The 16,742-nt window shown below is 46.2% G+C and overlaps 1 protein-coding gene across 2 annotated transcripts; it reads left to right on the forward strand.

Annotated features, from left to right (window-relative positions):
- Positions 1–1,184: 1,184 nt before the first annotated feature.
- Positions 1,185–16,502, forward strand: PCP4L1 (Purkinje cell protein 4 like 1). Of its 2 annotated transcripts, XM_072644015.1 has the most exons (4): positions 1,185–1,442; positions 14,241–14,295; positions 14,990–15,010; positions 15,472–16,502. In XM_072644015.1, exons 1-4 carry the CDS (start codon positions 1,434–1,436, stop codon positions 15,684–15,686), a joined length of 300 nt encoding a protein of 99 aa, XP_072500116.1. In that variant the 5' UTR covers positions 1,185–1,433; the 3' UTR covers positions 15,687–16,502. The 2 variants fall into 2 exon arrangements, with proteins under 2 accessions (XP_072500116.1, XP_072500117.1); XM_072644016.1 differs by having other exon boundaries at positions 1,187–1,442; positions 14,990–16,502.
- The last annotated feature ends 240 nt before the right edge of the window (positions 16,503–16,742 follow it).

The following is a 16,742-nucleotide window of genomic DNA, read 5'->3' on the forward strand; positions in this document are numbered from 1 at the left end:
AAGGTCTCAATGCTCTAGATAAGTCTCTGGGATGATAGTGAAGAGATGATTCTGACTTCTATTAGGCGAAGAAACTTTCTTTGATATGGGAAGTTCCCCTTATTAGTGAAATTATGGTTGCAGTCCCTTATACTTATCTATGTGACTTATATCTAAGTGTTCTCTTTTAAATTAATTGATTGCCTCCTGACCCCTACCCCCCCCACTCCAAATCATAAATATTGATAGTAATTAGAAAGTAGCATCATTGTGAGCCTAGTGGAAAGAGGTCCTGATTAGGAATTCAAGAGACCTGGCTCACTGTTCAGCCTCCAAAAGGTCACAGCCCATTTCCCGGATTTAGTTTCCTTTTCTGCAAAATGAGGAGCCTGGACACGAAGAATTGCGGTATCTGTGTCTGTAGGTATGCAATGTAGATTGGATTGGCTGCATTTTCATCCACATCTCTCCATCAGCTAGTTCTCCTTATCTAAAGGTATTTCAGTTGCTTTGTGCTTGCTTAGTAACCAAATTCCTGGCACAGGAACTGACCAGGCTTAAGGGGGCATGCTCTGCCAAGCCCAACAATCCAGCTTCAATTCAGAAACGTGTTTCATGTGTTTAATCTCCAGGGTGAGAATGGAAACTCCCTGAGAGCAAGGGATCATGTTTCAAATTTCTGTAGCCTCTACAGTGCCCAGGATGGTAGCAGATATGTTATTATCACTCAGTCCCTGGAGGGGAGGGTGAAAATTGACAAGTGATGATTGTAAAGTGTCAAGCGCTTGGGCTCAGTTTTCTCCTTTATCTTACATGGAAACACTTTGGAGTGATCATGGCTTCTCTTTCGTCTTTGCCCCCTACCTATGTACATCAGCAAGAATGAGTAAGTGGTTCTAAGTGACATCTGGTGCATCTTCCCAATCCATGCTCTCTCTCTACTTCCCATCACCCCTTGCTATTTCCCTCCCAACTTTTTCCTCCTGGTTTATTTCTCAAACAAGCCCTCCACGTCTTCGTCTCCCCCTCCCTCCTGCTCGCTTGTCTATCTTACCCTAGTTTGGAAATGCTGCAAACCACCGAGCCTTCTGCCATTGGTTGGACCCAACTGTCAGTCGGCCGGAATGAGGCATCTCCATTGGCCAAGCCGGAGGAGGGTCCCGGGAGCAGGATATAAAACACGGGGCGGGCATCGCGGAGCCGCTTTGACAGGACAGGTCTGAAAGGGATAACGGGCTGGGAACGAAAGGGCTCCGAAACTGGGGTGCTGAGTGCCCAGCAGCGGGGGATCCGTCTGCATTCCTTCCACTTGTGCGTCCAGCCCCGCGCGCCCCGCTGTCGGGCAGCCCGGTGAGACAACTGTCGACGGCCAACGGCTCGCGGAGACAACCGCCGCCCCAGCTAGCCCCTTCACCTGCGGGTGCTGCTCCCCCAACGAGCCCCGTCCTACCGCCATGAGCGAGGTGAGCGCCCTCACTGGGGGCCACCCCCCGAACCTGCCCTGCCCAGGGGAGGGAGGAGGAGGCAAGGCGGGGGTGGGGAGGGGGCTGCTGTGGGAGGGGGTACCCCTCAAGGGACGCGTTGCGGGGTCACCCGTGGAGGGGGTCAGTACGGAACCCTGAGGCAGCCCCCCCACCTGCTCTCCTAGAGGAAGCCCAGAACTGCGAAGAAGAGGGTGACCGACCCCTCATGTTACTGGGATGCGAGCTTACTGCCAAGGGCGGCAGGAGCTTTGGGGGTGATTGGAATGCTGCGGGGTGGGTGGATTAGAGTTCCGAGTGACAGCCTTGCTCCCCACCCCTCCTCTCCCCAGATCCCCTCAAGATTCTCCCACTCTGCAGCTCTGGCTGCTGCCTGGTTCCTGGGGCTATTACTGGGCAGCCCAGGTGCATTCCTTCCCCCTCCAGTCTAAGGATTCATCCCTCTTTTATTATTTATGCACTTCTCTGACAACCCTCCGCCCTCCTCCTTCCTCCTCCCTCCTTTCTCTATCCTTCCCTCAGCTCAGGAGACTTTTCCTTCCTTAGGAGGAAATGGGGTGGGGGCAGCCCTCTGCTGGGGGCTAACTGGAATGTAAGGAAGAGCTTTTTATCATCTTCAACAGTGTATCTTGGTGGGTAGCTTCCATAGTGTCATATTCCAAGATCTATGTTGGGGGAGGGGGTTGATTGAGGGTGGAGAAGTACCCTTAAGTAGTATACATCCCTCCCTCTGCAGTGTTTGTCAAGCTGTATGGCTGCCATTGGAAATGAGGGTGGCCAGTCTCAATATAGTCATCTTATGGCATTCTGGTCTCGGACTGTATCCGTGAGGGAGATCAGACCACGGACTTTGAGGAATGTCCCCCAGTTTTCTGCTTGTGCTAACTTGTTAACAGTCCCAGATCCAGAAATCAACATTCTCTTGCTCAAGTATAGCTATCTTGGGCAGTGACAGCTCCAGCTTGCTTCCTGACGCTGTTTTCTTCTCAGAGTATAGTTCTCCCTCTGTCCCCTCAGTGATTTGGGATTGTTGAGAAGATTTGTAGAATTTCTTTCTGGGCATGAGTTAATCCCAACTTCTCAGCTTGGTATCAGAGCCTTTTGTTTCTCATTTCTTGTTTAGCGATATTGGAAGAGGGCAGGGGAGAGAAATAGTACAAATATTCCCAAGGTCACCTGATTAGAAAAAAGGCCTTGGAGTTTTGATTCCCAATTGAAGGCTCAGGCTATGGAATTACTCTCCTCCCTCTTGCTAGGGGATGCCGTCCAGGGTGCTAATTAGTTCCAACAACAAAGTTTTCTTTGGTTGCTATGCCCATTAAGTTTATCTTAATAAATTCAGTTAGTCTAGGGGCCACCAGAAGAATGGCAATGGCTCCAGCCCCTCAGCTGATTGCCACCGTGACCAAAGGGAGCCTTTCAGAGAGGGAGCAGGAAATGAACCAACACTGCCATCTCCTTCCTTTACCCCCAGCTCTGTTACTGAGTACTAATGTGAGAGCTGAGATGACCTTAACATTTACCTAGTCCAACTCTCCTCCCACCCCCACCCCATTGTATTTGGCAGATGAGGAAATCAAGTCCCAGAAAGATGAAATCACTTTCCCAGAGTCACCACAGCCAAAAAAAAAAAAAAAGCAAATCTAGGCCTTGAACCCTGTCTTTCTGACTCCATTCAAGATGCTTCCACCTTTAATGTGGATGCAAAGATTTTCTTCTTTCTCCCTTCATTGAGGTCTAGAGTTGACCCCTCCTGGCTGTTTCTAAATTTGAAAGTTGCAACTCAAGCTGTCCCTGGGAGTCGAAGCTCTAAGAACTGTGGCTGCATGGAGCTGATGAGGTTAGCCTCTTCGGTTGCAGAGAGGGCACCGCTCCTCTGTGGGACACTGGTCTAGGAAATGGTGTTCACTTTAGGGCTGTGATCAGAGAAAAACAATATCATTGGAAAGAAAAACAATTTGATGTCTTAAGGGTCTATAGGTCCTGGGTGGGGGGGGGTGCCCTGACTCAGTAGCTGAGTCTGATCTCAGTCTGATGAGTAGTAGAGTGGTAGCAGGTAGAATCTCCTGATAAAGGATTAGCCATCACTGTGTTCAGTGCTGCTGGGTGTTCCCAGTCTGTCAGAATGAACTGGATCTAAAGAACAATTTGGCTATTGAAAATGTCCTTCTTAGCATGGAACTGAGCCCAACACTAGAGATGGATATTTATAAAAATCAAACTGCAAAAAGGAACCACTTGGGTGTGTACAGGGACTAGCTGACTCTGGAACCATTCCCCAAGGGGTCCCTGCTTCCCAGGGGCTCAGGCCCAGCCTGTTTTCTTCCTCTTGTTAAGACTCTTGCGAAAGTCGGAAGTGCTGACTGAAGGTCCACAGCTCCAGGGAGACTCCGAAGTGTCTCTGTCTTTTTAGCCCATCCCTCCAGGCAGAAGTGCCCAGCTTGGGGAAGCCCTGGGTACCCTGAATCTTACGCAAGCTTTTCCTCCTCCGCTTGTCCCTTTCCTTACTCCAGAGAAGCTGTAGGAAAGGGGAAGCTTTGGAATTCCCTTAGGAGATCCCCATTTCACCTGGAGAGCCAGTGCTTGGGGGAATCCCCTTGGTTTTACTGCACTGAAGCTACAGGGGCTTAAGGTTAGGTGCTGAAGATACAGTAGGGACAACAGTCCACTTCTGTTAGGGTTTTCCTGGCTCTTGTCATCCAGTACTGCAGCAATGAATTTCCCTTTGAGTGTGTTCGTGTCTGCATGCGCATAAGGAGCTGGCTGTTAGAGACTAGATTATGTACATTTACAGCTTCAAGTAGAGTTTGGTGGCTACGTGGGGATAGCTGGGCCTAGGGGGTCTGGATTAGTAGCAGGAGAGGGAACTCAGTACATCTTGTATAGTTCTATAGCTTCTATTTCAAGAAGAGATGGGGATGGGGTTTACCCGAGGACCCTGGTTCCTTTCTATAACCCCACTGTCATGCAGTGAATCTAGTTGCTTGAAGCGTAATTCTGACTTCTGTCTCCCTCTTCTTACTCTGCTGCATTTCTGACCTGATGGAAGTCCCTCACTGGGGCAGTCCCTTACTCCAGTAGGCTTTTCTGTTGAAATGGGGCATGAGTGTCTAGGTGGCTACTCAGATGGGTCTATGCTGCATTGCCACCTGGCAAGGGCTGGAATGGTTGGTAATTCACTAGCAGCATTCTGGTGGGGGGGACTCAGAAATACTGTCTTCTTTACTATGTTACTATTTCCCTTGGACATGGCATATATCCCACTTGGAATGCACGCTGTTATCTTGCCACATCTGGGCCTATTTGTCAACATCTGGTTTCTGCCCTCTTCCTCTGCTGCATTCCTGACCTGACTAAAGCATAGCTGCAATCGCTTACCCCTGTTTCTGTTGAAATGAGACACATGGGTGTTTAGGTGACTACTCAGATAGGTCAGAGCAACTGTCCCTATAATGGAATCTCTATCAAGGCAACACAATTCTGTTGTGACCTCTCCAAACCAATAGACTGGAAACCTGGTATGGAGCTGGAATGACCCCGTGTTTCTTAATAAATACTCATTAAGTGATTTTTCTCCCTTTAATTGGTAGTTCCATCCTTTTAATAAAATTCTTACATAGAACACAAGAGCTGTTTATCATTAGAATATTTGAAGTATTATATGTGAAGTAATTCTATATTCTCCACCTGTGAATGGATAAGGGGAGAAAATGAAGCCTACTTAGGTATTGTTATGCAACCTATTAGAAGATTCGAGACTAAGGACTGGAAGAACCAGGTTCAGCACAGTTTTTCGAGACTGATGTGATAGGTTGGTGTGATAGTCTGCTCCTCTGGTCTAGGAGAAATAGAAAATCCTATGGTCCTATGGCCTAAAAAGATGTCTCTCCTCTATCCAGCAAGAACAGCAGTCGGAGGACTCTTGGAAATGGAATGGGTGGGGTGTGAGGGAGTCTCTACTGAGGCTCTTAAGGGTAAAGCAATCACATTTCAGATGGCCAATCAGGAGCCAAAATTGATGAATCTTGCCCTTGTAGCCAAGGAGTGAGCTCTAGGTATTTACTAGTATAATTAGGGGTGTTGGAGTTTGGGAGGAATCTAGTAAAAAAAAAAATTAGTAAAAAAAAATCAGAGAGGAGATTGTTTCCTCTGTCGCTATTCATGTCCATTGGGAGAAGCAGGTGCAAGACTATCCTGGAACATAGAAATATAGCTGTGTTCTGTCTTAAGAAAACCCCCAATTAAAATCTGAACTAAAAGAGCACAAATTAGGAAATCATTTATTTTCTAATGATGTGACAGAATTATTTCAAATCATTTGTTTCGCCAGTGCAGTTAAACTGAATTGATTTACATATTTTTTTCAGGAAAATATTCTTTTTTTGTCCTTCACTCAAGTCTTACTTTCATGCTCCATAGTGACCCTGGGTTCTTGAAGGCCATACCAATGAAGTGTAATCTCTGGCAGGTCCTGCCAAGATGGAAAGGCTCTGAGTACATGCCTGGCAATGAAACACAGGTCTATCATCCAAGGACCAGTCTAACTAAGAGCTGAGAGGCTTATTGCCAGAAAGTTGGCCACCAGGTGATAGATTATTTTGGCTCCACTTCATGGAGCCTACTAAGGTGTTGATGGTTATCTGCTAAGGTGTTGATGGAACTCTCACACTGACAAAATCATGGTGGATCTTTTGGAGTAACTACTATGTACAATTGAGTACGAAACACTGAGACTGACTTAAAAATTAGGTCATACAGAAAGAGGAGGAAAGAAGTTTATCCTGGGTCAAAAAGTGACAAGAGAAATTGGTGGGGGCAGGGACACATAGTTTAAATTAATCTCTGTTCATTTTCTAATACAAGGTATCTAGTCACTTTAGTGATAGGCTAGGCTGGTTGACAGAAGCAGCGCAGGTATATGGAGGTAGTTAACTGGGAGAAAAGGATTTTCCTGTCTCTTTGTATTGTGGTGATTTCTATAACAATGCTTTATCTCATGTGAGTGTGAGGATCAAATAGGATAATAGATATGAAAAGGCCTTTTCCATTTTAAAGCACTAAATAATTGCAAGGTGCTCATTGTTACTGGTACTACTACCACCACCACCTTAGCCCCTGGAGCTTTATCAGAAACAGCTGCTACTACTGCATTGCAGAGAAGATTGATAGTATGAATTTCTTAAGGCATCACTGGCTGCTCTTAGTCCTGAGCAACTGTTAGGTTCACTGGATGTTGGGGATAGGACTAGTGGATCAGGTTTGGGTATTTAGTTCTTGACACAAAGGCATATTATTTTCAAGTCAAGTTCGCAAAACCTTTGGGGGGACAACTGTGGGAGGAAGAGAGAACAGAGAACCTGCTGAGCTAGTTGATGATAATAAGCAAAGACCCAGAGATCACCAGACCTCAAGTACACATTTTCCAGCATCCATGCTTCTGTCCTCCTTAAACTGAGAGGATTTTACCCATTCCTCAGAGGAGGTAAATAGAGACTTCCCCTTTCTTTTAGTTGCCTATAAAACCTAGAGCTTAAGGAAATCTTCAATCACTTTCTCTGCAACCCCTAGGCTTAGGCTTTCCTGTTTGGTTTTCTTAGAGGCTGGGCAGGAGCCTTTGTAAGCAAATCATTAGAAAGTCATGTGGATGCCCCGTTTCTCTTTCCCAGTAGGGTGACTCCAGAGGTGATACCCACCTAGGTTTCCTGGTCCTCTGTCTAGTGAAAGGAGATATCAGGACTCATTATGCCCACTTACCATCATTGTCCATGACACCTTTCTCCTCCTACACTAACCCCTCCTGCTGCGTGCTTGCTTGTTGGGTTGTGAGGGGATTAAAACATTTATTTTGAGTCATTAGCACCATGGGTGGGATGCATGCTGAAGATTATAGTAATAAATGGTGCCTTGGCACTACTCTTCCCCCCAGTGTGAGGTGAAGGCACAGCCCTTAGCTATGTGCAGTGTGCCGCAAATAACCACTCATTAAACTGGTGCAGCCCAAGCTGGTAGAAATGGGGCTGGGGCTGTTGACTCACTGAATTCGGTAAGCTGGCTTGGTCAGACATTTCTGGCTCTGGGTGTGGGGTGGGGGTATGGTGTTGTATTATTCCTGGATTTAGGGGGAGTGATTGCTGGATGGAGGAGCTAGGTTGACTGGGAATCAAGATTGTGAAGTCTCTCTTCCCTGTTCTTGGAGGGACCTGGGAAATATGGTTTCTAGCATTCTTTGAGGGGTTTGTGATGAATAAGGATGAAGGATACCTGAGTTCTTTTTCTGACTATTATTATCCCAAGGGGTGACCTTGAGCAAGTATTTCTTGTTCTAGCTGTGTGAGGGCTGCAGCTGGATCCTATTCTGAAATGAATGTAGTTCCAGCAATCTCTCCAAAACAGAAGTATGGAAGAGCCTGCCAAGGGCACTTGGGAGTCACGGAAAACTTTCCCTCTTTTGGCAGTGCCCAGTAATTCACAGCGATCATAGAACATAGTCAGGGAGGAATAAGTATTGAAACTGAAACCCCAACTTGCCCATGAGCTCAGAACCTAGGCCCAGTAACTCTCCCTGTAGTTGTTGTACTTTTAGGTTGGGGAGCTTATCAAATCTTGATCTTTTAAAAGGAAGAAGCCCTTTTAGGATTCCCTGCCGCTGATTTGCAGACACATGTTCATGTTAACGAGCACTGGGTTTGGTATCATGTGCATGTAGCTATGTGTGCATTCAGGCTGTGTTTGTGTACAGCCATATTGAGGATGCAGCATGTAGCTACCTAGGTAGAAGAGGTCAGTCTTTTGTTTCTGATGGCTGGTACCCAGGACATCCTGCTGATTTTTCTTTAAGGGGGGCAGTGAGATGAGAACCATGGAGTGAACTATACAGTTCACCCCTCCCGAGATGAGTTTCAACTTGCTGTTTGAAGCAGAGAGGGTGACACTATCTTGCCTATTCTGGTGGCAGTGGTTGCTGTGGCAACACCATTAAAAATGAAAGGGAGATGAAGGAGGAAGAAGGGGAGGGGCTTGAGGAAGGGGTGAGTCTGAGTCTAGGAACTGCTACCCAAGGTTATCCACAGCAACACAAAAACCACCCCCAAGCTTCTTATTCCTTGGATTTCCCTAGAGCTATGACCTGCTTCCTTTTGAGGAAAGGTGTGAAGGCAAGACCGTGGGGTTTTGCCTAAACCCCCTAGCTTTCCAAGTGCCTCTGCCCAATCAGGAGAAACATCCCATCCCCAAATTGTGTGACTTTGCTTCTACACCAACACTCAGCCTACTAAATAACAAACTCTGAAATGTCCAATGCCTGACTTCCGTTCTGGTCCTACAGGCTTCAGCCCCAAACCTCTACCTCCTCCACAAAGTGCTATGCTATCTTGGGCAGGGAGAGCCCCCATCGGGCCACACATCCCCCTGTCACAGTAGAATTGTCATTTCTTTCTTGAATTCCGACACTCCCTCTGGCTTGCAGCATATACACTTTGGGTTGGGCCCAAGAAGTCTGAGAGGCATGCAAGCCTAAAGACTTGCTGTAGGGGGGCATCCTCCTATCTAAGACTGTTGTACTTCCCTGCCCTGGAGAGCTGGAACCATTCTGGAGATTTGCCAGTTAAAAAACCCAGGGTGGAGATGATTTGGAACTTTTGAATATCTGTGACATCCGAGATTATGATTTCTAGGACTAGTCCACACAAGAAAGACCCCTCTGGGTATTCCTGTAATGTAGAAGAGGTCCCTGGTCTCCAACTCCCTATCCCTCCTCCTAATTCAGAAGCTCTGGGGGTTCTTTCCTACCATTTAGCTTAAGTTGGGGATATTCTATGACAAATAGGGCTTTGACCACAGGTATCCTGCAACCTTGTCCTCACCAAATTGTTAAAGTACCCCATGTACCTGTGGCTTTAGAACCTACTTAAATGAGTAGAGGAGAGACTAGAAAACAATCTGTTCACCCTTTTGGTTTTCTTCCTTTTTCAAGGTCATGCAGAGAGGTGAGGGGAACCATTCTTTTGGTTTTCCTTCTCCCCTTCTTAACAGCTTTAGAGATGATAACAGAATGAGATCTCCTAGTTCTCAGAAAGCAGATTCCATGTTAGACTCTCAACTCAGGTGGGCTGACTGAGGAGAGAGGGGTAAACTGGATTTGGAACTTATAGGAATTAGAACCACCTTCCACATGAGAAGCTAGAATGCTTTTATGAACTAGTTAGCTGTAATTCATCATGCTAAGAAGATAGAAAGGGAACAAATGTGTGATCATTTTCGATTGTTGGGAGGTAGGGAAGAAATAGGGACATCCAGTTTTGTTGAAAGCAGGAACTGGGATGGGGGGCATGGATCAGGGGCGTTGTTGCTCTCATTTTGTCCCTGTGAAACATCCCTAGCCAGGGTATTTGTGCAGGTTAGCAAACAGAGCACCTGAGACAATAAGCCAGCCCCTTCCCTTCCTTTACTTTTACTGCTTGTTTGGCCATATTCTCATGTGCGAATCCATGCAAGTGGAGGAAAATAAAGTGTGCCCACTGGGAATTGGCAGCTAGAGTTTGGCTGATGGAATGGAACATGGTAGCATGCTAGGCTCTGAGTTGAGGAAGACAGGAAGGCAGGGAGCCTAGGAGAGGAGACATGGGCTCCATTGGGAGATGGTTGGCTGGGACTGATGGCTCTCCAGGGTGGAGGTTCTGTTGCTAATAAGTAAGTAGGTGTGGGAGAAAAGCGGGAGGACAGAAAGATGACAAATGAGTAGCATTTGGTACTCTCTAGGCAGGGAGGTTCTTCTCAACTAAGCTTCAGGCTCACTGCCCACCAAGTAACATTTTTACTGCTGTGAAACCTTGGGGTAGAAGGCTGGGAGTGAGGAGGTAAGCAAGAGTTTTAAACTGAAACAGGAACAGCTCAAGAGGCCAGGGCTGGGCTTCATAGAGAAATGAGAAACTTGCTAGATGGTCTACAAGAACCAGAGCTTGAAGGATCCAAACCAAACTTCAAGCAAGGGGTTACAGCATTGTAGAACTGAAGGTACAGGCTCTGGTTGGGACTTCCTTCCCAAATCTTCAGCTTTTGGCACTAGCCCTGACCTCCCTAATGCATATATTGCTAATTTGTTCCCAGTGGGATACAGAGGAAAAACTGAGCTGTGGAATAGGTCTTGGTAATAACAGTTTAGCTGTTTGATGGTGAGGGGTGGGTGGTGGAGATGAAATCCCTAAAACTTTGTTTCCAACTCAGGGCTTTGCCCTTCCTTGTGGTAAGAGTATTTAATCAAGTAGTGGAGTGTGACAATTCCCCCCCCCCCCCAGCACACACACACACACACACACACACACACACACACACTCATGCAAAGAGTGTGTGACAAAGAGTGAAAGAGGTGGGACAAATCTTGGAGGATTTGGGAAGAAAATGTGTAATCTCTCTATGATTAGAATAGTAGATAATTAGACATAGAGTGTAAGAAATAAATACATAGGTCATTGCCCTAGTGGCTCTGTATCTGTGTGTGGTATAGGTAAGGGATGTGGGGCCTCTAGCACTCCTGTAGAGATCTGTCCTTCTGTGCCTCCTTCATTTTGTTTGGCTACAGAGAAATGCAAATGGACAAATAGATGCTGTGCATGCCCCCTACCACCTGCTGTAGTTGAGAAGTGAACGTGTCAGAGGATGAGGCAATCTGTCCCATTATTTTAATAGGAACCCCAAATAGAATGGGGAAAGGCCACAAGAGGAGAGTGTACACTCCGTGCAGGTCCCAATGTTGTATACATCATAGCATGACTAGAGGATCAGGACAGGTAGAAAAATGGCATGAGGAATGTGTGTGTGGTGGGGAGTGTTGGGATGGGGGTTGTGCCTCAACGTCCCGTCATTTTAGCTCCACTGGATTTTGGGGGAGGAGAAAGTAAAGAGAGCCTTGTTTATTTTAGGTGAATATTCTGGGCTTTTGGAAAATAGAGGTTAGGAGCCAGGGGGGAAGCCTGGGGAGCTATTGGATTGGTAGTGAAGGGCCAAGTACCAGAAAGAGGGTGGGAGCCGGCAGCTCCTGACCCTAAAAAACCTAACAAAAACAAATAAAACACAAAGAACTAAATTGAGAAAAAGAGTGGCTATTCTGAGAGCTAAGTGCTGGGGGGTGGGGAGAGGGAGAGGAAGAAAGAAGCAGAGGATCACTGGAGTCATTTAGATCCAGCAGGAGGTGCTGCAGGGCATGGAGGAGTTCCCGGGGTCTTCTGTGGGGAAGAGGAGGGCTATCAAATGTTACCCCCCCAGCAGACGGTCTGCTTTTCAGACTTTAGTTCTTGACAATTGAAGCCAAATTGGAGCTGGGAGTCCCCAAGAGGCCAGACGGCTGTTGAGCTGTGGCTTCATTCCAGAAGCAGTAATCTCAGGAGAGATTCAGACAGGGAGGGGAGGAGGAGGGAAGGAGGGGTCCTATATAGCTCAGTCCTGACATACATCCATGTTTAGAGAACCCTCAAGGACAACCGATATGAAGTAAAGGAAGAGGAAGAGATGAAAGTGGGCCACGTTGCAATGAGGTCTTTCCTGGGCCTCCGGGCTGGGCTTCAGGTTATTGTCACCAGTTGGAGCTGGGGTGAGAGAAGGGAGTGGCGGTGATGGAGGGATTATGGGGAGCAAGCTCAGCCGCAGATAATTGGATAATGGCTGAAGCAAGGATCAGGGCTGGGGGATTTACTGGCAACAGGGAAAATGGCTTATGAAGAGTCAGCGCATAGGAATTTTCTCTTCCCTCATTTTGCTCATCTCGGGGTGCTTGGTGACTCTGTCCCTGTTGCCCCTTTACCTTCTCCATGTCAGGCTCTCGCTGCGTGCGCAGCCCCTAGTGCTGGCGGGATGCCAGAGTGGGGAGCATTGCCAGAGCAGGGCTATTGTTAGCCTTGTGGATTGGTGATACAGGAGAACAATTTGCTTCAAGAGATGAACATAAGGCCCCAGAGTGGGGAGAGGACACAGAAGGGCCAGATGCAGAGGTGGAGGACCAGTGTTCAAATCCTCATTCAGTTATTCACCTCTCTGGGACTTATTTTCCTGTCTGTAAGAGAAGAGGGTTAAAAAAAAAGTCTCAAAGACCCCTTCCCTTTCTAAATCTATGATGAGCCCATGAAATTTTGACTCTACTTCCTTAGGGAATGGTCCCAAGTATACATTTACCTGGTTGGTTGCCTCTTCAAAGAAGAAAAGGAAGAAATCCCTTGTGGCCCCAAGGATCACAGTGTAGAAAGTGGGGTTACTGTGGAAGATTTTTGAGTTGGGAGGGCCCCTGAACCATTCTTGGGGAGATTGTTGTGGGTGGAGAGAAGGAAAAAAGGCTTCAGCTCCTGTTGTTGTGTCTTTAGCATGTGGTGAATGGGTGGATAAATTAACTTTCTGGTATGAGAGGTGGAAAGGGGGTCACAGAAGGGGCCTTAGAAATCATCCAGTCCCTTCATTTGACAGATATCAGACACTTAAACCTGGAAATGTTAAATGGCTTGCCTAAGGAGTCACAGTTGAGTAGCAGATCCAGAATTCAAGTTCGGGTCCTGTGACTCTGGATTCTATGCAAAGAGGCCTCAAAGCCAGGAAGACTTGGGTTTAAATTCCAACTTTGACACCAACTGACTGTATGACCCTAGGCTAATCACTTTACTTCTTTAACTGGGGACATTATACGCAACACTCCACATCCATAGACTACTCCCCATCCTAAAAGAGGATGGAGGTGTATTTCCTTATTTCTTCTGGGGGATGGAGTGGGGCAAGACTGGTTATTTTTTAACTACATAATATTTATCTTTGTTTTATTATCATTTTTGTTTACATTGTTGTAGTTAGTAAGTGGCCAAAAGATATGAATAAACAAATAGTTCTCAAAAGAAGAATTATAAACTATTAACCATATGAAAGACTGTTCCAAATGATTAATTAGAAAAATGTCAAATTAATACAATTTTGAAGTTTGACTTTGCTAGTACCAAATTGGCAAAGTTGAGATGAGATGGAAATAGTCAATACTGGAGAGAAGACACACAAATATACTGTTGAAATGGCCCATTCTGAAAAACAATTTGGAATTATGTATTATATAAATGTATTCATGCTCTTTAATCCAAAAATTTCACTGTTGGGCATATGCTACAAGGAGGCTAAAGACAAAAAGGTTCATCTATACTCCAATATTTCTGCCAGCTAGCTGGAAATAAAGTGGGTGACTGTTGATAGAGGAATGGCCAAACGTCTTCATTTTATAAAGGAGAAAATCTGAAGGCCAGGGAAGGCAAGTAATGAACAAATGTCAAAGTTGGCATTTTTTTAACATCCACTAGTTCATTTTACAAGTTTTTTCTGTAACTTTGTTCAATTTTATTTCCATTTTTGTAAAAGAGATTTAAGAAAACAGACAAGAACACTTAACTATGCACATGATGTGACTAGAGCCTTTTGAAAGTATTCTTAGTAGAAACTCTTTGTTTCTAAGTCTTGGTAAGGCCAGAATTGACTATTACCACACCTGCTTAAAATTTTCTTTTGAATTCCTATAACTATTATTAAGGATTTATTGAATAAAGTTAATGTTAACACGCTGTCCAAAGTGCCCCAATAATGTCTAAAAGGAGACAATATTGGAGAGTTATTATAGCCCTTTTTCCAAATCCAGGACCCCTGAGGCCATCATAGTTGGAGGAAAGAGAGTTAGGAAGGATGGTGGGCTAAGAGCAGGCTGCATCTCACCTCCACTTTTGCATTTTTTTCCTAAGGAGTTCTTTCATTCTTCTTTTTTCTCCTCAGCTTAGCACCAACGAGTCTCCAAAAGCCAACCAGGCATCCAGTCCAGAAGAAAAGGGTGAGTAGGATTGGACTGAGCAGTCCAATCAGCTCCTAGGACACTGGTATAAAAAGAATGTGTATTATTAATGTAGAAGCTCTTGAAAACAGTTGGGCATGGCATCCTATGATGGGTTAGGCTCAGTATCTGGCTACACCAGTGGCATCACTGGTCTGCACCAAATATGAGCTGGGATTTGGATGAGCAAAAGGACTGACTAGGCCAGAGCAGTTAACCACTCGTAACTTTTCTACTTTGTCAAGCTGTATTTCCAAGATCCAAGGGAGGAAACTTCTTTATCTTTTAACTTTGGACATTCCAGTTGGGATTAAATCAGAGTTGGAGGAGTAGATTGTTGAATTCCTGCCTCATCCATCAGTGCAGGAACTTGGAGGGCATTCATTCTAAGAGGGAGGAGTCAGAAGACCGGAATGGTGCTTTTGGCCTTGCAGAAAGTAAGTCTGTGATGCCTGAAGTCCTTTATCTTGGTCTTGAGGTAAAGAGGTTCCTCTGGGCACACCATTGGATAGTCCCTAACCCAAGTACCTTGTTTAAGTTCATGAAGTAATATCACTCAGGACTCCAGGCGTGGGAAGGGTAGAGAACCCTGGAGCCCAGAAAAATAGGGGATTTTAATGATCTGTTGGTTTCTGGAAGGAAAGAGGAAATGGCACTGGTAAACTCACCCCAGGGTCCTCCTTACTATCTGCAGAGAAAACGGATGCCAAGAAGGGTGAGGAAGAAGAAATTGATATTGATCTGACTGCACCTGAGACAGAGAAAGCCGCACTTGCCATTCAGGGCAAGTTCCGCCGGTTCCAGAAAAGGAAAAAAGATCCCAGCTCCTGAGCCACCAGCCTGAACCTTTGTCCTAGTTCCCCTCTTCCCTCGCACCCTTTTCCGTAGGCCCTGATTCTTCTATATTCTTCTGTTCCTATTTTCTCCACCCTGTCTCTGAGGCAGTATCAATCCTCAAAATTGCCCCTGCCTTGGCCATTAGGGTGGCATAGCTATAAGGGACTGGGGAAAGTAAAAGAATCCAGTTAGCAGCCACTTAGACCTAAGAGTGAGCCAGTCTCTCCCTGGAGATAGTGATCCCCCTGCTTGGTGTCTAGGCCTTGTGTCAGAGACTAGGGGTGGCTCTGGTGGGAAACGAGAGCCTTGAGGCTGAGTAATGGACCCTGCTGTCTGCAGGGAATGTCACCGCCAACCCAGCAGAAGAGAGTGGCATTGATATGACAGCACCTGAGACAGAGAGAGCTGCAATTACCATCCAGGACAGGTTTCGGAGCTACCAGAAAAAAAAAAAGTTCCTCCTAAGCTGCCAGCCCTGTCTTTGCCTATCACCACCTCCTCCACAGACCCTGATCCCATGTATCCTGGTTTCTCTTCTGCTAACCTATCTGTGAAGCGTAACTGTAAATTGTATAATGTCCCTGTCCCCATCATCATAGTAGCAAAACTCTTAAGGAACCTGAGGAAGACAATCTCTCCTGCATGAATAGTGCTCCATGGCAAAGTCTCATGCCAGGGACTAGCAGTGGCCCCCATGGAGGCAAGGCAGGAGATAATAGACCCTTGAGCAGTTGAAGCAGAGTCAGGGCTTCAGAATTGGGTGTTTGGGGGAGAGGGGACACTTTTCCTTTCTATCACATGCTAAGCTTAGAATATAGGTATCATGTATTGTCTTACAGCTCTCTATGTCCCTATTCCCAATTTCCTCTTAGGAGCTGAGCCACAGCAGTTACTGGAGCCTCCCCTTTCCATATTCCCACTTCAAACTCAAGATCTTCTCACAGTAGTGCATGCTGGGTAGATTAGAATTTCAGGGGAGGAAGACTGGGAATAGTAGAGGCAAAGAATTTTCTCCCATTTCCCACTCCCTTTCCCACCATGCCATTCTTCTAAGGCCTGGAAAATGAAGAATCTCAGAGATGAGGGGCAGGCAGGAAAACTGGGACTGGGATGGACTGAGGGTAGAAGGATGTTGAAAGGCAAGAATGAAACAGAATCAGTGAGGGCTTCCTGAAGCCTTGAGGTCATGCCCAGGTGAGTGTGTCCTTGGGCTCTGGCTAACCTCCCTGCCAATGGGCCCTCCCTTTGGCCTCCTAATAGCAGTGTTTTCACCTTGCCCCCAATCTCCACCTGCCCCTCTGTGGAGCAGGGCAGAAATGAACGGTCCTTCTCCTAAGGTTTTAGCATGTTTAATAAAAACCTCAAGTGAATTTGTTTCTGTCTCTGTTTTATCTGGGGGTAGAGTATAGAAGTTGGGCCCCTATGGCCAAGGATGGCCTTGGATAGAGTGTTGCCGTCTACATGGAATCCAGGTGAGTGGTTCTCTATTGTTCAGCTCCCAACTGTAAATTCTGACAAGAAGGCAAAATTGCTTCATTAGTTTTTCATGAGACCTTGGTAATAATGTAAATCTCCTCCCACCTGTACCATCTCACCCACCAACTTTGCCC

The sequence above is a fragment of the Notamacropus eugenii genome, chromosome 2 (assembly GCF_028372415.1).
Source record: "Notamacropus eugenii isolate mMacEug1 chromosome 2, mMacEug1.pri_v2, whole genome shotgun sequence".
Taxonomy (NCBI): Eukaryota; Metazoa; Chordata; class Mammalia; order Diprotodontia; family Macropodidae; genus Notamacropus; species Notamacropus eugenii.

What these genes read in the sequence shown, in the direction of transcription:
- PCP4L1 (XM_072644015.1), top strand. An exon ending in ATCCAGTCCAGAAGAAAAGG is followed by an intron (nt 14,296 to 14,989) that starts GTGAGTAGGATT and finishes TACTATCTGCAG; the next exon opens with AGAAAACGGATGCCAAGAAG. An exon ending in GAAAACGGATGCCAAGAAGG is followed by an intron (nt 15,011 to 15,471) that starts GTGAGGAAGAAG and finishes TGCTGTCTGCAG; the next exon opens with GGAATGTCACCGCCAACCCA.